At 31.2% G+C, this 26,990-nt stretch overlaps 1 protein-coding gene across 1 annotated transcript; it reads right to left on the bottom strand.

Moving 5' to 3' along the window:
• Nucleotides 1-26,990, bottom strand: LOC142326937 (putative glutamate receptor). Its single transcript, XM_075369667.1, has 6 exons — nucleotides 26,676-26,990; nucleotides 24,793-24,929; nucleotides 22,965-23,135; nucleotides 15,045-15,271; nucleotides 10,886-11,094; nucleotides 1-608 (listed from the first exon to the last, which is right to left on the bottom strand). The coding sequence occupies exons 1-6, from the start codon at nucleotides 26,988-26,990 to the stop codon at nucleotides 339-341; spliced, it is 1,329 nt and encodes a 442-aa protein (XP_075225782.1). The 3' UTR covers nucleotides 1-338.

Below are 26,990 nucleotides of genomic sequence, written 5' to 3' on the forward strand. Positions count from 1 at the left end.
ACAAATTTCAGTACTACCACAGCCACCTTATTCACCAGATATTGCTCCGTGCTACATTTTTCTATTTCCAAGAGTCAAGATGGCGGTCAAGGGACACCATTTTCAAACAACACAAGATGTCCAAAAAGCTGTGACGAGGGACACAAACACGTGTTCACTTATTACAGCACAACTCACGACTGAGCAGTTGCATCAATGTGCCGCTTGGACTAGAAGTAGCTTATAGACCAAGCTCAAATTTGGTGTTCCTACGCAAGCTGCAGGGTTGCCACGTCTTGCAAAGAAAAATCAGTCTCATTACTTTATTGTCGCACCTCGTTTATACATATAAAATTTACTTACCCATAGTTAATTAATTCTTTAAATGGGCTATTTTTTCTAATTGGACATGGTGTATAAACAGATGATGATAATTCAATTTCAATAATTCTGCAAACATCACTAACTGTAAAAGTATCAAATATATCTTGATAAATATCTGTTTCCTCATCGAAAAATGCAAAATATGATTTTCTTACTAAATTCATTCCTTTCTCTAAAGAATAAAAACCGCCATCATTTTTTATCTTTTTCTTATAAATTTCATATAAAATTTTATTGCTTGAATCCTGAAAAAAATACAGATTATTATTATTATTATTTGGGGGAGGGAGATTTTGGTCATTGACTGCTATGGTCAACAAAAAAGAAAAAACTTTGCCATCCAGACAAAAAATAAGCAACTGAGTCAAAAGACCAGTCTTGTCAAAGAGATCAACTTGTAAACAGACTTGTTATAGATTATTTAGGCACCAAATAACACAAGGTGGCAAGGGTGTATCGGGTCCTTGCCACTTAAAAAACACACAATACATTTTAAAAGAAATGCTGTCAAATCATCAAAACAGGTGCAAAGATCCACAATTATTTAAAATATATCCTTAAAAATAGATTTTTAGTTATTAAAAAATTACAAAATGTATAAAAGAAGCATAAAAAATCACCCTCAATATCACATATGTTTATTGTATAGATTTTCTTTTAGGCCATTCTTTTTTTACTTCTTTTTCTATGCTCCTGACAGCTTCCACTTCTGAAGATAGTATGTCTGAGACCTTGGAGATGAAATCTTCTTATGTTTCTGATACCACTGATTGTGGTGGAGAGGATGTCCTAAGGTAATCGGATGATTCTGGCTCAAGTGGAACGGGGAAAATTGCATCCAAGTTTAGAATGAATGCACTAGACTGAAATTTTTGGAGCAGCAGGAATGCTTGCCCTCTCTTTTGGATTCCCCTGTGCTTTCAGAGGCTTCATAGCTTTCTGTTCAACAGTATTTCTATCCAGGGCATTCTCTATCTGGAGTTGGACCTGGATCACATGATGCTCAAACTTCTGCATTTTTGCTTCACCTTCCTAAGGTGGGTAAAGGAATATTTATGAGATTTTTCAGGTGTCTCCTTAAGATTGTTATGTACAATCCACTAGTGGCTGCATCTTGGCGGATCTTACTGGTTCTTTTGGGAAAAATTTCATCCTATTTATGATTTTTTCAATCATTATTACAAGACTTGGCACAAGGGTAGAATTTAGCTATTCTATGTTGACCTTTGATGAAAAAAGTGGTAACAGTTGCTTTTGCATAAGTTGATACAGGTCGAGGTGTTCGTTTGCTGACAATTTTTCTTGCTTTGGGATTGCTGACTTTTTGTAGTGTTTTCATCTCCTGAATCACAGTTTCCATTTTGTAAAATGGACAGTTACTAGAACGGCAGATATGCTACCCTTTGCAGCTGATGCAAACAGGAGGCTCTCTGCATGGCTCACCCTCACAACTTGCCTCACCACACACACACACACACACACACACACACATATACACATATTTTCTGTCTTTCCCATTTGAACACAGTGTGTCCAAAGAGCTGGAATTTGAAACACTGCAAAGGCTGCAGTATGAAAGCTTGCAAGTCCAAATGATATATGCCAATATGTACCTTCTCAGGCAAGGAAAGTCTATTGCATGTTAGCGCATGAGAAGCAGAAGGAAAACCTCACTATTTCTTCTTGTGGTCAGCCTTTTGGCATTCAGTCACAACTTGACTGGATAGTTCTTCAATGTTTCTTCTTCTGTGCAATTAAGCAGATCCCGAGAAACAACAACTCCTTTTAATGAATTAGGGTGCTCTGAGGTTGAACAAACACAGGGAATACACCAATCTTCTTCAATGCAAAAGATTTTCTTTGTTTGGCTGTCATTTAGAGTTTCTATGTACAACAATTAAAAGGTTTGCAAATTTCTTTAACAGATCCACCAACACACCTGGTAATCTTACAAGCAATCAAGAAAGAGCTCACTTTAGAGAAGTTCTCTCTTTCTATACCAAAAACCCCTACTAACCAAAGCTTTTAGGGCTTCCATATACTGACACATTGGCACTTTACTACATGCTTGTAATTGTAAAGGTTATATGGACAACGGAAGAGTGTCTTTATACCTTCTATTGTTGGCCCTGTCTCCACATCACCAGCTCAAAAGGTGGTGTAAGTCTGAATCCAAAATCATTTTATAATAAACATGATTTGCAGATGACCAAAGAGTTTAGTCTTATAGTGACCTGAATTTGGAAAACAGATCAGAATCATTATTATTAAGAATGATCACATGTCTGAAAGTATTCAGAGCTTCATTAGCCAGCTTTATATTGTGCGGATGTACAGCTGTTACTGCCCTGGACGAGGAGCAGTTGGTATGTTTTGGACGCGGGAATTATCTAGCTCAGGGCATTATTATTATTTAACTTTAATTAATATTTTGTTTTTCTGTAAATAGTATTTGGTAAATTCATAAAAAATTATTCATTACCTTAGCTAATAAATACTTAAGAGATCATAGTAGATTTCAGAAAAAAGTTATAAATTTTAACTATTAATCATAAAATTCACAGTACTAGAAGAGTGATTATTCATTTGGAAGAGTGTACTATTTGTGTGAATGGTTGCCAACTAGAAATAGATTTGAAGCTCATTTTAGTTGTTTTACAAAATCTAAATCATTAGATAGATCCTAGCTAACTGGGATTTTGATCTTATTCAGCTAACTGCATCTTAAATTTATATTTATGGAATTCCATTTTCCTGAGAAGCAATACTGTGAACTTGATGCAGATGACGGAAGAAGAAGAAAGAAAGAAAGAGAGGAAGAGTAAATTAATAAATCTTCAATCAATGTGACTAGGTTATCGATGTAGATTTAAGTAGAATCAGATTTAGTCTTTTGAACTTCATTTTAAATGGTTGTTTTACATTTCTACTAAAATCAGAATCCTTACTTGGATGACAGAATAAACCAAAATTACATTCCTTTAATTTTGAAGCATCTCTGAAGAATCTAACTGCACAATGCAGCTATGAATTTCATATTACATATTTGCCTTTCCTTGCAACAATATTGATGCGCTTATAAAAATAAATTAAGAAAAAATATCTAAATTTTGTTATTTATAAAAAGTATTATTGATTCTGATTTATACTTTGTTTAAAATGAGATTTATTATATTATTTCATATGAACACAATTTTTTAATTGTAGAGTAGAGTTTATTTATTTTCCCAAACAACTCACTGTCACCCAAATAAAATTACTTATGACAGAGGAATTTATAGGTATGAAATTAAAATTCCAAATTCTAAGCCTGATTGGTTTATAATTCTTAATACTATTAAGTTCTTAATTTTTATTTATTATTTTCTTAATTTAAAGGCTATTTTTTTGTTAAAACAAAGTTTTTGTTTGTTGTACTTTTAAAAAGCGGTTTTTTTTTGTCTTCAGTCATTTGACTGGTTTGATGCAGCTCTCCAAGATTCCCTATCTAGTGCTAGTCGTTTCATTTCAGTATATCCTCTACATCCTACATCCCTAACAATTTGTTTTACATATTCCAAACGTGGCCTGCCTACACAATTTTTCCCTTCTACCTGTCCTTCCAATATTAAAGCGACTATTCCAGGATGCCTTAGTATGTGGCCTATAAGTCTGTCTCTTCTTTTAACTATATTTTTCCAAATGCTTCTTTCTTCATCTATTTACCGCAATACCTCTTCATTTGTCACTTTATCCACCCATCTGATTTTTAACATTCTCCTATAGCACCGCATTTCAAAAGCATCTAACCTTTTCTTCCCAGATACTCCGATTGTCCAAGTTTCACTTCCATATAAAGCGACACTCCAAACATACACTTTCAAAAATCTTTTCCTGATATTTAAATTCATTTTTGATGTAAACAAATTATATTTCTTACTGAAGGCTCGTTTAGCTTGTGCTATTCGGCATTTTATATCGCTCCTGCTTCGTCCATCTTTAGTAATTCTACTTCCCAAATAACAAAATTCTTCTACCTCCATAATCTTTTCTCCTCATATTTTCACATTCAGTGGTCCATTTTTGTTATTTCTACTACATTTCATTACTTTTGTTTTGTACTTGTTTATTTTCATGTGATAGTTCTTGCGTAGGACTTCATCTATGCCGTTCATTGTTTCTTCTAAATCCTTTTTACTCTCGGCTAGAATTACTATATCATCAGCAAATCATAGCATCTTTATCTTTTCATCTTGTACTGTTACTCCGAATCTAAATTGTTTTTTAACATCATTAACTGCTAGTTCCATGTAAAGATTAAAAAGTAACGGAGACAGGGAACACCCTTGTCGGACTCCCTTTCTTATTACAGCTTCTTTCTTATGTTCTTCAATTGTTACTGTTGCTGTTTGGTTCCTGTACATGATAGCAATTGTTCTTCTATCTCTGTATTTGAATCCAAATTTTTTAAAATGCTGAACATTTTATTCCAGTCTACGTTATCGAATGCCTTTTCTAGGTCTATAAACGCCAAGTATGTTGGTTTGTTTTTCTTTAATCTTCCTTCTACTATTAATCTGAGGCCTAAAATTGCTTCCCTTGTCCCTATACTTTTCCTGAAACCAAATTGGTCTTCTCCTAACACTTCCTCTACTCTCTCCTCTCAATTCTTCTGTATAGAATTCTAGTTAAGATTTTTGATGCATGACTAGTTAAACTAATTGTTCTGTATTCTTCACATTTATCTGCCCCTGCTTTCTTTGGTAACATTACTATAACACTTTTTTTGAAGTCTGACGGAAATTCCCCTTTTTCATAAATATTATATACCAGTTTGTATAATCTATCAATCGCTTCCTCACCTGCACTGCGCAGTAATTCTACAAGTATTCCGTCTATTCCAGGAGCCTTTCTGCCATTTAAATCTTTTAATGCTCTCTTAAATTGAGATCTCAGTATTGTTTCTCCCATTTCATCCTCCTCAACTTCCTCTTCTTCCTCTATAACACCATTTTCTAATTAATTTCCTCCGTATAACTCTTCAATATATTCCACCCATCTATCGACTTTACCTTTCGTATTATATATTGGTGTACCATCTTTGTTTAACACATTATTAGATTTTAATCTATGTACCCCAAAATTTTCCTTAACTTTCCTGTATGCACCGTCTATTTTACCAATGTTCATTTCTCTTTCTACTTCTGAACACTTTTCTTTAATCCACTCTTCTTTCGCCAGTTTGCACTTCCTGTTTATAGCATTTCTTAATTGCCGATAGTTCCTTTTACTTTCTTCATCACTATCTTTCTTATATGTTCTACATTCATCCATCAGCTGCAATATATCGTCTGAAACCCAAGGTTTTCTACCAGTTCTCTTTATTCTGCCTAAGTTTGCTTCTGCTGATTTAAGAATTTTCTTTTTAACATTCTCCCATTTTTCTTCTACATTTACTACCTTATCTTTTTTACTCAGACCTCTTGCGATGTCCTCCTCAAAAATCTTCTTTACCTTCTCTTCCTCAAACTTCTCTAAATTCCACCGATTCATCTGACACCTTTTCTTCAGGTTTTTAAACCCCAATCTACATTTCATTATCACCAAATTATGGTTGCTATCAATGTCTGCTCCAGGGTAAGTTTTGCAGTCAACGAGTTGATTTCTAAATCTTTGCTTAACCATGATATAATCTATCTGATACCTTGCAGTATCGCCTGGCTTTTTCCAAGTGTATATTCTTCTATTATGATTTTTAAACTGGGTGTTGGCAATTACTAAATTATACTTCGTGCAAAACTCTATAAGTCGGTCCCCTCTTTCATTCCTTTTGCCCAGCCCATATTCACCCACTATATTTTCTTCCTTGCCTTTTCCAATGCTTGCATTCCAATCTCCAACTATTATTAAATTTTCATCTCCTTTTACATGTTTAATTGCTTCATCAATCTCTTCGTATACACACTCTACCTCATCATCATCATGGAGGCTTATAGGCATATAGACATTAACAATCGTTGTTGGTTTAGGTTTTGATTTTATCCTTATTGCAACGATTCTATCGCTATGCGTCTTGAAATACTCCACTCTCCTCCCTATCTTCTTGTTCATCACGAAACCTACTCCTGCCTGCCCATTATTTGACGCTGAGTTAATTACTCTAAAATCACCAGACCAAAAATCGCCTTCCTCTTTCCACCGAACCTCACTAATTCCTACTATATCCACCTTTACCCTATCCATTTCCCTTTTTAAATTTTCTACCCTACCAACCTTTTTTAAGCTTCTAACATTCCACGCTCCGACTCGTAGAATGTTATTTTTTACTTTTCTGGTGACCCCTTCCTTAGTAGTCCCCACCCGGAGATCCGAACGTGGGACTATTTTACCTCCGGAATATTTTACCAAGGAAGGCGCCTCCATTATTATTATGTGAAAATGCAGAGAGCCACATTTTCTTGGAAAAAAAAACAGTTGTAGTTTTCCATTGCTTTCAGCTGGGCAGTACTCAGAGGACTGAGTGATGTTGATATGACCGTTTAAGTCATTGTGACTTACACCCCTAACAACTACTGAAAGAGCTGCTGCCCTCTTTCAGGAATCATTCCTTAGTCTGGCTCTCAACAGATACCTCTCCGATATGGTTGCACCTTCGGTCCAGCTACTCTGTATCCCTGAGCACTCAAGCCCCCTCACCAATGGCAAGGTCACATTATTCATAGAGGAGGAAAAAAAGTGGTATAGGACTGTATTGTACAGTTGTAAGTTAATATCACCCTAAAACTCTTATTTATTGGCGTTACACTAATATGTGTCTAGTCAGTTCACACTGCATGGTCTCTAATTATCTTCGCTCTCATTCATTTCTTCTTATTTACTTCATTATTTGCATTAATGTTACTCATATATAAAATTGTTTTTTAAAAATAAAATTGAAATACAAATGGCTTTAGGATAAAGATTAATACAAGTATCATACATATTAATTTAAATACATAAAGTATGAATAAATAAAAATATTTGAAATATGATATTAAATATCTAATCATATAATAGCAACTACTATTCTCAACCACATGACAGAAAATTAATCTGTAGATCTTCAGCTTTGGATTCCATTTGAAGAGTCTTCTCCAAATAGCTAAATGCTTATTTTATTTATCAGAGACTTTAGTTTTAGCAAAACATGGCTATTAAAATCATTACACCTTATTCCAGTTTTTAATGATTTTATATGAACTATTGTGTAATACATTCCTGGGCTTGCTTTGATTGATTCCTTATCATTATTTTTAATACAACAATCTGAAAAATAAAATGACTTTGGGCAATTTCCTTACCTTTACCTATTATTAAAAGGCGATAGTCAATCAAATATAGGGTCAAATTTAAAAGTTTGCTCTCTTTTTGTAGGATCAGGCTGGCTTATCTAGAATGAAATTTATATCAGAATTTGGACATAATTATATTTTAGAAGACATAATAGATAAGAAATTTATCATTCTGGACATTACAATGAAAATTAATGAGTACAACTACCGTTAATGAAGAGAATAAATTAATGAGAACTAAAGTTTAATAAATTAAAAATGATTGAAATTTTTCAATTTAGCTGAAATTCTTCTTATATGATTGAAGTTTATAGTTGTATAAACACATATTCATCATCGACACTTAAGTTCAATTTGAGTTCTCTGTGAATACTCTTCAATAATTGAAGAATTGGATGATTTGTTACTAAAGATATGCAAATATTAGTAGTATCTTATAGGAAACCAAAATGTTCAGCATGTTTGTTCAGTGGTGGCGCGTATAGAAATTGGATGCGCCGTAGCATTGCAGAAATGCAACATTTTGTGGTAGAGGTAAACAACTTGCAAGTTGAGATTAGAACTCCGAGCGTAAAACATGGTATTTACGTACTTTTCTGAAATCATTTTATACGTTTTTTATAAACAATAACTGGATTTAATTCGTACATAATATATCTTGTTCGCAACTGTTATATGTTAATATCTTTATCAATAATGTTGGTGTCGTTAAAGAAAAGTAATTTTTAACTCGGTAATTGTTAACTCAGTTAACTAATTGTTCGTAAATTTACTTTTTTCTAGCGTAAACATAAACCCATAATGTCGGCAAAAACTGGTAAAATTGGAGGAAAGAGGATTATCAAAAATCAGATTCCAGGAATTATTCTCAATATATATAATTTAATAAAGAAAGAAGCCGAAGAAGAACAAAGAAAAAATTGAAAAAATTCAGATTCGTGTTTCTAAAGCGACTGGTGTATCCGTTAGATTTTTAAGCGCATCTTAAAGCAACAAGAACAACACAAATTAGTGGAAGTGGATTCAGTACTCTTCGTAAAAAACGGCAAAGGAAGAAGTTGAAAACTTAACCCGGAAGATTCAACAAAAATGTTACTCGAAGGACGGTGAATGAGTTTCACCTACGGCATGGAGAACGTACCTCTCTGAGAAAATTTTAGTCATTATAAAAAGAACAAATAAAGTTTGAAGGGGCTCTTTGTGTAGTCATGAAAATTTTAGGCTTCCGTTGGAAAAAAGCTGAAAACAAGGGAAAAATTTTGATCGAGAATGATTATATACGAGATAAAAGGTTGCATTATATGCGTTCCGTAACGCGTTACAGAGAAGAAAATCGTCCAATTATATACGTAGATGAAACCTATACAAATTCTCATACGAAGGAGTCAAGCATGGACCGATGGTTCTTCAGAAGGGCTGAAAGCTCCCGTTTCTAAAGGGAGTCGAGCAATAATAGTTTATGCGGGAAGAAAAAACGGGTTTGTCGAAAATGCTCTCGTAATATTTAAGTTGGGTCAAAAAACGGGCGATTACCATGACGATATGAATTTTAAAAATTAAAAAAAAATGGATTGTGTCTTAAATTTTACCGATATCTTTAATAGTCATGGACAACCACCGTACCATAATATTTAAATAAATCCGGCCCCTAACTCGAATTTATAGAAACAAAAGAAGATCGATTAGCTCATTAAAAACAAGATATCATCTTCACATGAAATATTCAAACCCGAATAGTACATGCTGATAAAAATACACAAACCGTGATTTAAAACGTACAAAATACACTCTTTGTTTGCTGAAAAATGAAATACGGTTCTCAGATTACCACCTTATCATTCCGACTTAAATGCAATTGAGAATATCTGGGCATGTGTTAAAAATTAGATTGCCCAAAACAATGTAACATTCAATTTAGAAGACAATAGAAACGGTGAAAGAAAAATTTAGAGAAATAAATGTAAACTTTTGGTTGGCAGTTTGAAAAACTGTGAAAGATTGTGACTCAAATTATTTAAAACTTTCACCAATTTTAGTCAAAAGTTTTTTACATTGATGGTTAGTCAAGAGTTTTATTGTAAAATTACATGAAACTGATTTCAATTCGGACAGCTGCATGAATGACAGTGATGATAAAAAGGAGAACATACTGAGCAGAGTTGAAGAAATAGTGTAACTTGGAAAGAAATGAAATATATTGTATGTTCGGTAATGTGTTAATTTTGTGAGTCTAGTAAAAATTGTTTATGGAACCAAGATAGAAATGGTCTAATATTATAATGTGATTAATTTTGGAATTATGATAAGTTGTTTATTTTTAATAAGTTAATTTTTTACATTACTATTAGCATCATGATCATAGAATTAAATATAGAACTGAAACTATAGTTAAGACAAGATTGAAGACAAGCTTTGTTTTACTGAAGTAGATTTATGATTAGTTACAGAAATGTTATTACATTACAGTATATTTACTGTATATGTAATACATTAGGAACATAAGGAAGTTTTGTGATGGTGAAATTATGGAACAGAGTGTTATTAACTACGATTGTAGATGATGGTTTGCTCTCTGTATTCCAGTCTGCAGACTGAAACTGTCTGTTAGTGGATTCATGGATACTGGTGTTCTGTGGTAGTTGGGTTTCAATTAATGATACATCTCTGAATAGTCGACTTGAGATTGTACAAGATTACACTTCATTTACATTCATACATATCTTCATTATCCTCTGAAGTATAATACCTTACGATGGTTCTGAAGGCTAAACAGAAAAAAGAGAGTGTCTGTTATTGGACTGAGACAACTAAGAGTTCATGGAGTTCATATGCCTCCACTTGGGAAACGAACCTGTATGTGTTCTATAAAAATCAGGAATAATGAAGGTTACTGAGAGATACATTTTGTAAAAAACTGAACTTGAAATTTAATAAAATTTCATTTTATACAGTAGAAAAAAATTGTTGGGTTTATTAACGTTATGAAAGGGGTTTTTTGTTAATAAAGTGTGGGTTGCTGTTTTTTATTTTTTGCTTCCATAACCTTTAAACCTCCATGTTCAACAACCAAAATGTGGATCTTTTATAAAAAGATACACATTTTTAAATTATTACTATATAATTCAATATTGAATTGTATTATTTATAAGGTAATAATGAATCAGCTAACTGAATTAGATAAAATGAGTTTAATAGTAAATAAATTTACCAACCTGGAAATATGTTTTGTAGTATGTACTGTTAAAAACACCAATTTCGATTTGGCTGTTAAGTAATTGTTCACTTGTAACTATATTTGAAGGAGAAGGTTGTAGTAGTGATGAGACTAACACTGTGCTGTAGAAAACACTTAACAGCATGCCAATAGTTAATGATATATATAGAATTATTCTTTCTGGTAATTTATTTGATTTTTCAAAACCTGGAAAAATAAATTTTCTTTATGAAAAAAATTTTATGAGAAAATGAGACAACTTTCTTACAAATATAAAAGGTAATAACTATTGTAGATAAAATCTATTAAAAAAAAGAAAGAAAAAGATTTTAAAGATGACTTATTGTTATCGTGACAGTCTATCAATTCCATCAAATTGTATTGTAAATCATTTTTGAGTCTTGAAGTATTTGTGCGACTGTAACTGTTTATTGAAATTATATTGTTTCTGTTTATTCATGGAAACATGGTACAGCCTACTGCAGATAATCAGATAATTAAACAAAATTTTCAGTGTATTTGTAAATCGCACTCATGAGGTACAAGTACTGTTCATTTATTTATTTTTTTTGTTGAAGTTTTAGAGGCATCGGCTGCTGTGGTCATTAGCCCCTTTCCATATCAGAAAAAAAATTTTTTCCTCCCCTATAATACAACACTAATGACAGAGTCAGGAACTAGTCTTGTCAAAAAAAGCATCTAAAAATTGACTTGTTGAAGGTTATTGAAACCCTGAAAGCACAACATAACAAGAGTGTTAAAGGCCCTTGCTATTTTAAAAACTTCTAACTATTTCTTACTAAATTTTGTAAAAAAAAAAATACTTCATGTAATATAAAAAGTAAGACACATTGAAAAAAAAACATTTAAATATGAAATGACAAGGTTGTAAGGAGTCCTTGCCATCTAATATCACACAAATCAGTTAATGAAATGTGTTCAAAAACTATCTAAAAACACATGCTAAAATTAAAAGATACTACTTTTATTAAAAAATTCTTCATAGAAACACTAAAATAGGCTTGTCTTAAATTTTATTGCCTAGATTTCCCTTTACGCCACCCTTTTTTGCTTCACTTTTTCATCTTTCTAAAAGCCTCAATGTCAAATTCCAAGGTATCTGAGGCTTCAGAGATGGAATCATCTGATCCTCCGTAGTAAACAATGGAGGATTCCTTGCTACTGGCATCGGATGATACCAGCTTAGATGTTGCGGTCAGTAGCAATGCACTCTTATTGCTTTTGGGGGTGGCTGAAATCCTCACCCTCTCACTTATAGGCCTCTGTGCTTTTGGAGGCTCCATTTTTGTTTTTGTTAAATCCACTTTTTCATATATTTTTGTTATTTTCGTAAAATAACAATAAGTGCAAAATAGCACTTACTGATTGATCCACCTCATTAGAAGATTGTCTGTCAAAATTAAGTAATATTGGTGACATACAGGTACTTTAACTCATTCCTAAATTTACATTAATTCTACTACTTTTTTCACTGAACTTGGCTATACATTTCCTATGTACTGTTAAGGCATTTTGATATCCTTCTTCTGCCAAAAATTTGCCATTATTTTGTAAGCATAGCTCTGTCAAAAGTTTTTTGAATAATATGTTTGCTTTTGTACCAAACTATTGATGTTTTCAATAGTTTTCATTGTAAAATATTATTGGCAAAACTTCCATCCTTCCAGAGATCAGTTTGTTCTACCTTCAGAATAGTTTCTACTTTACTCATCAATCTCTGTGCTATAATCCATTAAAATATTTTATATCTGGTGATCAACAAGCTGATTCCTCAATAATTGTCACAGTTACAGAGGAAATCTCTTCTTCAATATAACTACAATTTTTTTTCTTAAACACTGTTGTAATGTTCTTAAAATTTTGCAGTATTTCTGGTGTGAAATTTGTAATTTCCTCTCTAATTCTAACTTTTAATTCTTCAGTTATTTTAAACTGTTGGAAGTATACTTTTTCTTAACAAGAAATTTTATCTTCACAAGAAAAAGCAGTATATGATAAATCAGGTGATCCGTCAGCATATTCATCATGATAAATCATTACCAAAGAGATCAAGTGATCTTTAAATATTTCTTGCAGGACTGTCATGCTTTGTCATTCACTATAAATTATCTCACTGTCATGTTGAAATCATATATTACAAAGATCATATTATTAAAATTCAGGTTAAAAGAAAATCTGGATCTTTCTCAGTTATTAGTATGCAATAACATTGATTAAGTATACTGAGTGTCCCTTAGTAATTTGAAAAATAGTGACCAATAATGTCACTTGTTCTCAGATAAAATCACCAGATAAAATTTTCTCATAATGCACTGATCATTCATTGATATTTTTTGGATTTTTGATTGACAAAAAAAATTTTCCTGTTAACAAACCCTGACGTGAAAATTTGAATCGTCAGACAAAAATAATGTTTCTAATCGCAATAAATTTTTTTGGAATACCTATCTTATAAATCTTTGGTAGAAATTCAAATGATCTACAACCTTTTATAATTAAATGGAAATTGGAAATGTAAGGAATTTTATTATCCAAAGATCTCTTGGAGATAACAATTAGCACCTACTTCAGTGAAATATCCACAATATTAGTGTGCTATTGAATAGCAGATTATTATGCTTTAACACTGATGTGGATAGTCTACAAAAGAGATGCTGATAATTAGATCTAAAAAACCTTTGGAAAGACCGTTGTTTTATATCTAATAATTTTAGAGTGCTCCAAGTTTTGTTACGCCGATTAAATTAATTTATCATCACCAATCAAAGTACACGATTTGAATCAAGAATCACAATTCTTATTAAGAATCTAATTTCAAGTTTTCTTTCATAAAAACAGGTAATTTCCTAACTTCACTTTGTATTCAATGTAATTTTTTAAAACAAATATTTGATAAAATTATGAACAATTTAATTAATTTATGATTAAATTGATTAATTTTTCGTAGAAAAATGGATTCTTAATTTGATTAAATAAATTCAAATTTATGCTTTTGGTTGTTGATTTTAATTATATTTTTGACATGAGAAGGTACTGTTTGATGTGCTATAAATGAAATCATTCACTTTTAACATTTTAAAGATTAACATTAATTTTGATGTTGGAAATTATAATTCTTTTATAATCTTTAAAAATGATTTTTAATTTGAAAACACTTTTTCTTTTCATGTAAAAAAATATTCCCCAACTATATTTTTTGTTTCTCATTTTCTCCTAGTATGACATTCTAATAATCTATTATTATAAGTAGATTGTAAACCTTTTACATTTATTAATTTAATTATTTCATCTTTCTTTTTAATCTCTTCATAATCAATAAAAAAAACTATATAAAAAACTCCAGTATTATCATTCCTTCAGCTTTATTTTGTCCTAAGCAAAATAATTTCCTTAACAAAGTTATTCTAATAGCAAACATTCTGTTTAAAATTCCTACTCTTCTATCCATTACATTTGTAACAGTTTAAATAATGTTTAAACTAATTTCTACAAGATTTAGTCTACTTATTTCACTACCCTATTTCCTTTGTCTATCAATTCTATTTAAAATTATAAGATTTATATTTTAAGTTGAGGATTATCAAGATTCAAATATTTTTTAAGCATTTGTATAATTCTTGTTAAGCAAATCAGAAACTTTACTTATTTCTTTAAATAAGATGTCCATTGGTCCACAGATTTGTACAGTATATATGAAAAAGTCTGCGACAGTGTTAGATAAGTTTTGTGTGTCTGTGTGTCTGTGTGTCTGTGTGTCTGTGTGTGTGTGTGTGTGTGTGTGTGTGTGTGTGTGTGTGTGTGTGTGTGTGTGTGTGTGTGTGTGTGTGTGTGTGTGTGTGTGTGTGTGTGTGTGTGTGTGTGTGTGTGTGTGTGTGTGTGTGTGTATTTACACATAAATAAATGACTTTATCTGTGCATTATGGACATAGATTAATGACCACATGAAGAAGTGGTAGCATCTCTATCTTTCATCGGGAAGGTTCTGAACTCAGGTTTGGAATTTATCACATGCTATAATATTAATTTCTCATTTTATAAAAAAGAACAGGTAAGTAGCTGCAATTGGTAAGCTTATAGTTACTGCAGTGTAAAATAAACAAAGAAAAAAATTAATAAACTGCTCTTAATAATGTTACCTTTTGAAGAGATTGCACCAATTATTATGAAGATATTCTCACTCCATGTTTTATTATATGTATTACAGTCTTCATAAAAATGTGCATAAAAATATTTAATAAATTTTAGGATAGTTGCAATTGACACTGTTAAAAATATAATACATAACCATAAACCAACTGAAAATGGCATTAATAGTGCTTCATAAGAACCAAATGCTCTTGGATTAAGAAATACAAAGAGAGGCCTGCAAAGAGAAAATCTATTTATACTATTAAATGTTATGAAAAAAATTCTTTATATTATAATTATTTGTTACATATATCATATCTTGGCAGGCAAAACCCCCTATGTGTTAAAATTAAAATTATACAGGAAAGCAAAAAACACAGAATAAAGTTAATAAATTTAATGTAGTACAATACAGATGTTTTGAAGAGTGGTTTTTTATGGGACTGTAAACAATTAAACACATTTTTAATTATCTTACTGACTGTTATTAACTTCTTAAAATAAATAAACCCATAAATTAATTTCTTTTTGTCACAGGTTTGACTCGTTTTCTGAATGTCATGCAGGAGTTATTATACGAATTTATTAAGATACTAAGATGGATATCTGTATAAAAAATAACTATTTTAAATTTATTTAAAATAAAGCAGAAACAAACAATAGACATTTTAAAAAATATTGAAAAAATAAAAAAATAAATAAATAAAAATGAGGAAAAAATTTATTAAAAATATCAATCATGCTAGCAGTGTATCTTTTAAAAAGTATGTAGCTACTTATATGAAAATTACAAAAAAAAAAATGTATTAATTTAGCAAAATGTAAGTACAATAAAAATAATTTTTTTTTTTTGGTTGGAGGTGGAAATGCATTTATGCACGGAGTTGGTCGGGCTCCCACTGATGGTATTATCCAATCACCATCAGTAGACTACCAACTAAAACCAACCCCCTTTCTACCAGGACTCGACCCAAAACCGTTTAACATATTACTTTAGGACAAGTCCTCCTATCCTAGCCAGAGAAGGCCGCTACTTAATTTTCATGACTATCCAGGTCACCGTTTTTGGTCTTCAAAATGCTGCCGACGAATCGGGCCACACTCTCCTAGCTGTTCAGATCACAGAGCATCATTGCAACCATGTTGTGGGGGCTGAATGCTCCGAGATCAGCTTCTAGTGTCCGTCGATCTGCCGCCCACCGAGAACATTTGAAAAAGGTGTGTTCGGCGTCATCCCGTACACCGAGGCAATAGAGGCAGTCGTGGGACAGCGCTTTTTCTATGACATAGAGATAAACGCGGAAGTACCCGTGACCCGTTAAAAACTGGGTCACGTAATATTCCACCTCTCCATGCCGCCGATCCGTCCACAGTCTGACAGATAAGCCTTGCGGTCCATCATCCTCTGGTCTTTTGGTCTCAGGTCTCTTGTCATAAGAGAAACGTGCGAGTCCGTTCCTCCTTGGCGATAGTTTCCTGGTCATAGCCTGCCCGTCGTCTCCTGCAGGCTGCCTTGCCTAAAGAACAATGGGTATGACGCCGGTGACAACCAGTACGGCAGGCTCGGAAACCGTCCGATGCGCGGAAGCGATTCGCAAGGCCGCGGTGCGTTACACCTGCGCGAGCCGCTTCCCGGTCTCTTTTGATTCCTTGGAAATCTTAATACCCAATGCCTAGGCCTGAGGTGTGAGTAAACTGATTTACTATCTTGGTCAGCTGAGCATAAGACGGCAAAGAAGTGGCTCCGTCGAGTCATCAACGTGGCAAGGCAAGCTGTTGACGAGAACTGACGGAGACCGTTGATGCAGACCTTTGGGTGCTGGGTTTCAAGAGAGTAACTCGGCGATTGGGGGTCTCGCGGTCACCAGCTCCACTAGACGAGGCTAAAGCGAAGCATGTCAAGACGTTGTTCCCGGTCCACTCAGTACGTGTCGAGCGGGACTTCGGCGACTTGGGCGACTTCCCGCTCTTCCCGATGGAGAAACTGGAGCAAGTCCTACAGTTGCTGAAGGCCAGAAAAGCCCCTGGTCCCAACGGCACACCGGGGCAAGGTGCTTAAGCTGGTGAGGCGCTGCAGGCCCCACCTGCTTCTGGACATGTATAATGCATGTCTGGAGCCTGGGGCTTTCAGCGCCAGATAGAAGACTGCGGGTCTTGACCGCGACGTGGAGCGCGCCTAACTGAGGCTCAGCCGAGCCATGCACAGAGGTAGTGGCTGGACAACCATAGGTTTAGGCTGGATGACCATAGGATTGCAGGAAATGAAAGCGCAGATGAAGCTGCTAGAAGGACAACAGTCTGTAGTAACTTGGATATAATTCCTGTTCGAGTGGCATTTGTTAAAAATTCTCTAACCAATACAGTAAGAAACAGATGGAGTAATGAATAGAGAAGATTAAATGCAAAACTAAACGCAGTTAAAACTTCTCCATATAATCATAAGAAGAATTATAGGAAGAGTGACGTGAAGCTGACTTGTCGAGAACAAGTGGCGGTGGCCAGACTCAGAATCGGTCACACTCGAATAAAAAATCATATTTGTTAACCAGTGAAGAAAGGCCTCTGTGTAGTGTTTGTAATAAACTGCTTACAGTCAAACATCTAATGGGAGAGTGTACCATATATGAAGACTTCAGAAATAGGTTCAGTCTAGTAAATAATATTGCTGCTGATTTGGAAAATGGAAAAGAAGAAAAAGTAGTTGCTTATCTGCATGCCAGTGGACTATTAACAAGTTTCTAAGTCAGTTCAAGTTGTGTTTAAGGAATCTTTATTTGAAATAGTTTAATTCTATGAATATGGATATTTTTTAATAATGTTGATATTGTCAAGACATTCATTTTTCGTTTAATTTTAGTTGGGAGTCAATGAAACACATAAGAAGAAGAAAAGTTATATGGAGTAGGAATTAGTAATTAAAAAAATTTTTAATTAATGTCAGACAGTAATAAGAGTTTTAAAAAAGGAATCTATTTATTTTACATAATCATCCCATAAAACCACATATGAAGAAATAATAAATCTATGCGGCAGGCATAGTGTCACAAAATATACATAAAATAACAATGTCACAAACTAATATCAAAATTACAGTAGACACCTCTTGCAAACATACTCCATTAGGATATTACAAATAAAGCATAATCAAAAATAATTTCCATAAGATCTAACACATTTTACATTTATTATCCTTGCCTGTCTGGAAAATGATGAAGACAGACATCTACCTCTCATCAGACATTCACTTACCAAATAATAAAATCTGTAAACCAAAAAGCCCTGCAAAACCCTTATAAATCCCTTCTGATTGGCTTCAGTTTTAGTATGTGACACCAGCTCATAATTTGGTTCAAGTTCATAGATGGATGTCCTGAGCTTAGAACAGGACAGGACATTTTTATGCCGGGTGTCATAAGTATGAATCAGAGTTATTTTTTTATTCCGATAGTCTATTTTCAATAGACTTACTTACTTACTTTGAAATTAAGCCTTGTAATATATCTCACCATCTGGAGTATACTTTAGCTTACAGATGTCATGAAGAGTTTGAAGAGATAAGTCACCTCATTTTCTTCATGGCTTGATCAATGTAAAGTTAGATTTTTGTCCATCATATTCTTAAAGTTAAATCACCTACATTTATATTGTTTCTTTGTCATATGCTTATGTTTCTTTGTTTCTTGTCATATGCAACAGTGATGATTTTCTGCAGTAGTGACTTGGGACATTTGGTACACTGCTAAGCTACTCTTCCATTAAATTTTCAGATAAAATTTGGTTATTATTTATGCGAGGAATATTAGTTGTTGTATCTTCTTTGTCATCAGTCTTTATTTTCTTCACTATGCATAGTATCTTGAGACATCTTAACCCATAGTTTAAATAAAACTTAATACCAAACCTAATACACTGAGGAGAAATTCTTGACAAACCCATCCTTTTACACCACTACTTTCATTCAGAAAAAAAGAAGGCCTTCTTTTCTTATATATCTTTTTACATTCTTCTGGTTTGTTTCATCTTCAACATTACCTCTTTCTTCACATGTATTCCTCCTAATTGTATGGTTTGTCACAGGTCGTTTAATATATGATTGCTTTTCTTCCCATGTTTGTAGCGACCAAAAAAAGTTAAAAACTTTTTTCTATCAAGAATCTGACAACATAAAAATGTCTTTAATTACTTTTTTCTTCAACATTGTGTTTGTACCTCAGTTTAATTTTTCTGGCTTCTTTAGAGTGTTATGATGAACAACTGTGTCCATTTTTTTTATAGCTGCCATATGCCATACCTAATACTCTATATCTTTACTTTCTCGTTTATACCTCTATTGCTGTTGCAGCAGCATAAAGGAAAGGTTTAGCGATCGGCAAAAACTTTGGGAACCAGGGATTTATATAAATGTTGAAGTTTCAAGATCCTTAATTTAAAAGTACTCAAAAAAAAAATCTCAAAAATATAGGCATTAATGTAACAATGAGGTGGAACTCATTCAATGGAACCCATATTTAAAATATCTTTTTTTTTTCATTTTAATTTTCAATACTGAAAATCCATATGTATCTATGTAGTATTAATGTAAACATGTAAGAACTTTTGAAAAATGGGAGTCGCTCAGAATCCAACTTAAGAATTCTAGAATTTGCTTTTGGATTTTTTATAATTTCTGATGCTGTATCTTTTTTTAAGTTGTACTAATATTATAAATGACATATGAGGTAGCTGTCAGGCAAGCAATGTCAAATTGCTCTGAAATCTCTTTATTGAATATTTTGGTTTTTTTTTCCATTTGCATTGTAAATATTGCATATTATTAAGTAATTAATATTTAAAAACCCTTACGACATATTTGAAATAAAAATTTGTCATAAGCAAAGCTGGAGAATTATACAACCTTTTGGCATTTTTTTTTAATGACAAACTGAGTCAAGGTTATTTTAATATAATTTTAAAAAATTAACATCCCAATGCTTACAGTCATTATTTAACCATTTTCAGACAGGTTCAGCTATTTTTCACTTCGAGATCAGTTGTGGAATATGGTTAAAAATTTATTTTTTTCAATGTCAGATATTGTTGTTCAGTATATGAATTATTCATCATACCTTAGAAATCTCAATTGACACAGAAGATGAGGGTGGACTGCTGTTGAACAGGCAGCTGACTTCTTGCTACCTATAACATCCTGTCCCAGTACAATATCTCTTCTCTTTATTATCATCAGTGGAGTAAAGATTTTCTTGAGCAGTTTCTTTATTAATTAGTTCACCCTCTATTACTTCTCATGTATATGAGGGTACATATAGGATATTTTACAACATGTAAAATTTAACTGAAAAACCATCTTTGTGGGTAATGGTGCACAAAGGAGGCATAACATATACATATTTTCTGAAAAATCTCAGTATAGTAAAACAGCAATACATAAGAAGTTTTTTCTGAAAAAAATAATAAGACGGCTTGCAATTGAAAAATTTAAAAATGGTTTTTTTAATTTTTAAACATGACTTAGCTTTTAGGAGTTCTCATCAAACACTAGAGAAAGACTATAACAATTGAAAAAACAAAACCCTATTTTAGAAAAAAATGACAAGAGATTTTGCCCACCAAGTAAAATATGTTACATTTCTATAACTAAAAAATATAAATTAAATATCCATGAAGGCAGTTAATAGTAAAATGAGTGATAAAAACAATTAATTTAATTTGTATTAATATATATCACAACAGACAAAGAAAATGTTATTATTAATTTGTCTACTTAGCCTCATTATTGCATGCTACTAGATGAAAATTACAGAAAGAGTAATGAAAATACTGAGAGTGTTTATCACTGACAAAACTGTTTGCACAATATTGTTTTATTTTTTATTTATTTGGTTGTATCAATTTATGTTTTGTAATTTATCAAATCTGATTTATTCAATGATAAATTAATTGTTAATCAAGTAATAATAAAGTATAAATAAATTAGTAATTTCAAGTTTATATAATTGATGATATAATTTCTTCTGGATTAGTTACAATTCTAGTAATGCCTTATATTACGTGGTTCTCAAGAATTGCAAATCTGCCAAAAAAAAGGTACTGTTATGTTTATTCATTTGCATACAAGATCTGTTTTCACTAATGTTTTTTAAAAAGGTATCATTAAAAGTAAAACATAGTCTAAGTAATTATCCCCTTGACTACTTTTATTTGGACCTAAATGGCGGTCCTGCAGTATTGTAGAATATGAGCTGCAATAGCAGCTTTCCTCTGACTACCAAGCTTAGGGTTAAAACTATTAGAATTTTGGTTTTATCATTAAAAAACAAAAAAATCACCTTATAATGCTCAATCCCTGGAATCATTCAAGGCCAAATATCAGTTAGCAAAGCCATATATAATAAATCACTTTCTATTGATCACCAAAGTTAAATAATTTTAGGTCCTGAATCATGGCATGCCCTTAGTTTTTATATTAATGCCAAATGACTTCATAGCAGTTGATACAATATAGAATACTTTATGATGCACTATATAATAAAGTGATTCCCTTATCAATTAAAAACAGGGATTATGAATAATAATGCTCTTTGCAATAGCACAGTTTGAGCAGCTGCATAACAGCTTCAAAAGATCTTATGAAATCATGTTTGCTTACATTTAAAAAGGTAAGTGGTTTTTTAAATTTGTTTTTACAATGTAAATGAAGATAATTAGTATTAATTTTAAAATAATTAAAACTTATTAATTGGAAAATATTTGAATAATATTTATTTGAGAATATATTTAATTGTCCTTATTTCATAAGGATTAAAAAAAATGTGATTTTTTTTTAAAGAAAAATAATTTTATTTAAAACTTATCAACTAAGTAGTATTGTTTTGTATAGAGAAATTCCTTAAGTTTAAATAAAAATAATTTATAATTTTTTTTTAATTTATTTTTTATAATTTTATAGTTTATAATTTTTTTTACCTAAGGATCACATCCTTTTATTTATAAATGTGCAGAAATGATGGAATATTTTGTTCATTAAATATTTGTGTATATTATTGGCTGTTATTAGCTCAAACAATGATCTGACAGCTCAATTTCTTATTCTAAAAATCATTCAGATTTTTTTTAAAGTAGTCGAAAGAGATAATGTAATAATTTAAGTGGGAATACAAATATTTAAGAATAATAAGCATTTTAACAATGTTAACAAGCTTACTATTTTATTAAACTCCATGGGGGAATGCAATTTTTTTTATCTTTCACAGGAAGGATCAAAATTTGAATTCTTGTTAACCTTGGAATTTTTAATTTGGCACAGAATCTCTCAAAAAACAGAATGGTAAATATTGGGCATCAATCTATAATCACAAGAGTGGAAAATTAATAGGAATATAATTCATGCTATAATCAATCAATGGTTCATTTGCCTGAAAAATGTAGTGTAATGATTTTATCCATATTTGAGTTACCAATTCAACCACTAAATAATCTTCTGAAATTTTGATTAATTCATGTTTAATCATCAGATCAGATCTATTATCATTTTTATGAACACTAATTTATTTTTATATATTTTTTAGGCATATTCAGTTTATTAATTATTCAAAAATATGTTTTATTAAAATAAGAGTAGGTTCTAATGTTTTTCATGTTATGTTATCTACTGCCTACTATTGAGTACTAATCATTTAAGAAGTGTAATGAGTTTAATAAGAGCCACTTAGATTTTCTTGAAAAAATTTCTTTAGAGAACCTTTTATCTGTTTGGTATTCAAAATTATTGTATAGTGTGCATAGTTTAAAGTGTTGCAATATTCAGCATAAATTAGAAGTTTCACAAATTTATGTTACATTAATTTATGGATTTAGGTTATGAAGTTGATCAGATTATATGCACAGACATTTCCCCAATCCATTACACAAACAAATAATATAATTTTTACCTGAACTTCCAGATTGGAGAAGTGAAATCTACAATATCTAATCGTGTTGTATTCATTAACAATAAGGCTAAACCTAAATCAGCGTTTCCTCTTTCAAGTTCTCCCAGCATACCATCATAATGCCCATCAGGTTTCAGAATTGCGAATTCATCAACAAACGTTACATTTAACCTATTAAAAATAACAAAATATTACAGAGTATACAAACGTATGACCAAAAGATTCATTACTAAGAGATATATATACATATGTAAGTGTAAAATGATCAGTTTAGAGGTAAGAGAAGGTATACAATTTTATATAATTTATTAAGAATTCAAAATTCTCCTAACTTCTCTGACAAGATTTTGCATTTTATTTTATAGAATCTCATTGTGAGTACTGCCAGTTTTATTTTCATGTGATTATGTCAAATAAATTTTATTTTCACCATTCTTATTATCATAACCATTATTTTTATTCTGTAGTTATTTTCATTCTGCATTCAAATTAAATTTTTATTTAAAACTATGAACTTTTAGAATGAAAAATGAAACAGAAATATAATAAATATAATGTTTTCAAACAACTTATGTCATAAAGTTTTCAGCTATTTTTGTTATCACCTAAATGTGTATCCTCTCTCTTTTTCTGTTTAGCCTCTGGAACCACCATAAGGTATTACTTCAGAGGATGAATGAGGATGATATGTATGAATGTAAGTGAAGTGTAATCTTCTACAGTCTCAGGTTAACCATTTCTGAGATGTGTGGTTGATTGAAACCTAACCACCAGAACACAACCACTAGAACATTGGTATCTAAGATCTAGTATTCAGATCTGTATAAAAGTAACTGCCTTTATGTACTAGGATTTGAACCTTAGAACACTCAACTTCAAAATCAGCTTACTAATGATGATGAGTTCACCACTAGACCAACCCAGTTGGTTGCCTTTAATGTGACCTGGTGCTGCTGTTCTCACCTCAGTATCAGCTGATGTTTGTGTTGATGACAGTTTTTTAAGTTAGGAATTCAGAATCTGGTTGAAAAGCATGTTATATTTGAATTGTGTCTGTTCATTTAGAATATTGTTAATGTGTAGTATATTGTTAATTATGAAATAATGTTTGAGTGTGTTAAGGTGTGCATGTGTAGATTATTAAGGTTGTTGCCAATATTGGTACATTTATACTTTCCATTTATGAAGTGATTGTCAAATGTTCTGAGATTGCTATTGATGAGTTCTAATTGTTGTTTTAGTTAAAGCTGCATCCCATTTTAGTAATGTAGAAGAATGCATAATTGAAATAGTTCAGTCTGTAAATTTCAGGTACACTGTGATGATGATTGACTTCTTTGAATAAGGGTTTGTTTTGTTTTATTTATTATTTTAAAGATTACATTGCATGCATTTTTTTTTTAATTTGTGAGTTATTCTCTGAGTCTTTGTTGATCTATGATGAATATAAAAGTTTGTTTTTGTCACATTTGTTTTTTGTATGCAATGATTTTTTTATTTATTTTGAGAAATTATGTGTAAATAAGTGCATTTTTATATTAATTTTATAAGAGCAAAAACAAACAGATTATTTGAGGTTGGGTATCTTTTATTATTGGTTTTCTGTTTATAGATTAGTGAATAGTGCATATATTTATTCTGCTGTTGCCTAAATTATTTTATAGAAATTACTAAGAGGAGGATCAGCTTCATTGTGTTCGTGGAAGGACTACTACTACAGAATAATCTTTTTTTATGTTAACTAATTTTTCTTATTATTTGTTCTAAACTGCATTTTTAAGTATTACAATAGTTCTTTATGATATTTATGTTTGTATTATTTACTTACGTGAAATTATACATTTTTGCTACATTCATCCATAGTGTGATAGTGAATCTATTAACGATATCTGATTTATGTTTATATGAAGAATTTGTGAGCAGTGTTAAAGATTCTTCACTGCCATTTGCTTTCAACTGTCTCAGCTGAAACATTTTTTAAAGGAAAAAATTCTTTTTCAAGAAATCTATTATAAATAAACTATACCTAATTTCACCCTGCATACAATCTATACATTTTTCAGAAACATTTGATAAAAATTAAAGTTAAACAGTAAAAAAAAATGTTAACAAATAATAAATCTGTCATTATCAACTAGTAATAGAATCCAGCTTCATCTAGACAGTTATAGCACATTACTAATCTCATTTGTAGCTGTACACATAATTTTCATAAAAATAGCAGTCAATTTACATAATTTTCCAGCTATACTGGTCAAGTTATGGAATTCATTTTGGAAATTTTTTCAATTCAATAATATTAAGCTCTCTTTATATCTTTATGATAAAATAATTCCTACATTATATTGTATTACATATTATATATATATATAAAACATTCCTACATTATAGCTCCTCCATCAGGGGAGAGATATTAAGATAATTAGTAACTTTATTGTTTAACAAAATCCATTTTGAGCATTAAAAACTTGAAATTGCAATTTTTTTTCATTTTGGGGACACCCATACACAAGGTAAAGCATTAGGGTAAAATTCATTTTTAAGAAAATAATCTCTAAGTGGAGAAAATAAATTTAAAAAGATAACTTTGAAAAATTAAAAAAAGAAACACAAAAATACATCCATAATTTTAAATAAACAAATTTGTAATTTTATAGGGAGGGGTGAAAGTTTAAAATAAATTTAATTAAAAAAAATGTTTTTGTTACCACAGACAATTGGAGTGGGATGGGCAAAAAATTCTAATAATGGTTTGAAAGCCTATTGATGTAAAAAACATAGATGCAACAAACTCCCATTAAGCTTTTCTAAAGTCTATACAACTAATAAAAGGAAAATATATAGTCATTTATAGAGAGTGGGTAAATATTAAATAAAATCTTTTTGCTAATTTGTGATCTTGATAAAAATATTTTTTTTTCTAAAAAAGTGATTTTGATTAAAAACGTTTTGTAAGAAAAACTTTTGCTGAAGTGCCCCAGTGAAGATTTGACATTTTATTTCAGTCAAAACACTCTCACCCCTTTTTTGAATTTTTTCAAAAATTTAATACATTCTTTCTCCCTGAAGGTAGTAAAGTAAGTACCTTTCTACCAAGTTTGAAGAAAATTGGTCAGTGGGGTCCAGAGTTATAGAACCAAATACAGGCCAACATACATACCTATGTAGTATCTACATAGACATACATACAAATGTCCATCTTACAAAATAGATTTATTGGTCTTAGGAGCATTGGAACAAAAAATTATTTTCACAAATTATTTACAGTCTATTTAAATATATCTTCTGTCGTTAACATTTTTTTTAAATTTTCCTTAAGGCACAAAGCTAAAAAAAGGTAATTTTTTTTGGTAGTTTTCTGAGTGATCAGTATACTTTCTCATTATAGCTCTAGCTTCTATAGCAGCTAATATCGCTTAAGTCAGGAAAGTAAAATATGACAAAACAGAAATAAAATATGATTTTAAACTTTTATTGGGTGCAGAAGGGAACTCTTTGTCTGCCTGTCCTTCATTTTTTCTGAAAGTAAATTATTAAATACAGCTTATACATCAAAGATAGAAAAATAACCATTACTTCTTTTAGGGAAACAATATAGTTATATACTGTAGTTCAATTTATAATTATAAAAAAAAATCATGCTAATTTTTCAGAGTAGAGGTTAAAGAATTATATCTATTATTGATTAGAATAATGCAAGGTTAATCTTACCACTCCAGAACCATTGATTATTAATCCATGTAAATTTTTTCGACGAGATATTTCAGTATCGTTTAATATTAAATTTAATTTTGATTTTCTATTCCAGTAACCAGCATTCGAAACAGTAACTCTTGTGTAAGTATATATTTTATATAAATCATACAATGTTATTTCATTAAAAGTATGATTAGTATTTCTATTATCAGCATCATAATAATCATTTACAACAGCTAAAATCATGTCTGTATCCAGTTGTAAGCTGTGTTTACACAATTCATTACTTATAACTTCTACATCATTAACATTATGTTGATGTTTGTTCAT

Source organism: Lycorma delicatula, chromosome 6, assembly GCF_047948215.1.
Source record: "Lycorma delicatula isolate Av1 chromosome 6, ASM4794821v1, whole genome shotgun sequence".
NCBI lineage: Eukaryota > Metazoa > Arthropoda > Insecta > Hemiptera > Fulgoridae > Lycorma > Lycorma delicatula.

Coding starts and splice junctions, on each gene's coding strand:
- LOC142326937 (XM_075369667.1), bottom strand. CDS start 26,990: ATGAACAAACATCAACATAATGTTAATGATGTAGAAGTTATAAGTAAT. Junction 11,095..15,044: donor TGGTGCAATCTCTTCAAAAG/GTAACATTATTA, acceptor TTATTTTTCCAG/GTTTTGAAAAATCAAATAAA. Junction 609..10,885: donor ACTACAAAACATATTTCCAG/GTTGGTAAATTT, acceptor TATTTTTTTCAG/GATTCAAGCAATAAAATTTT.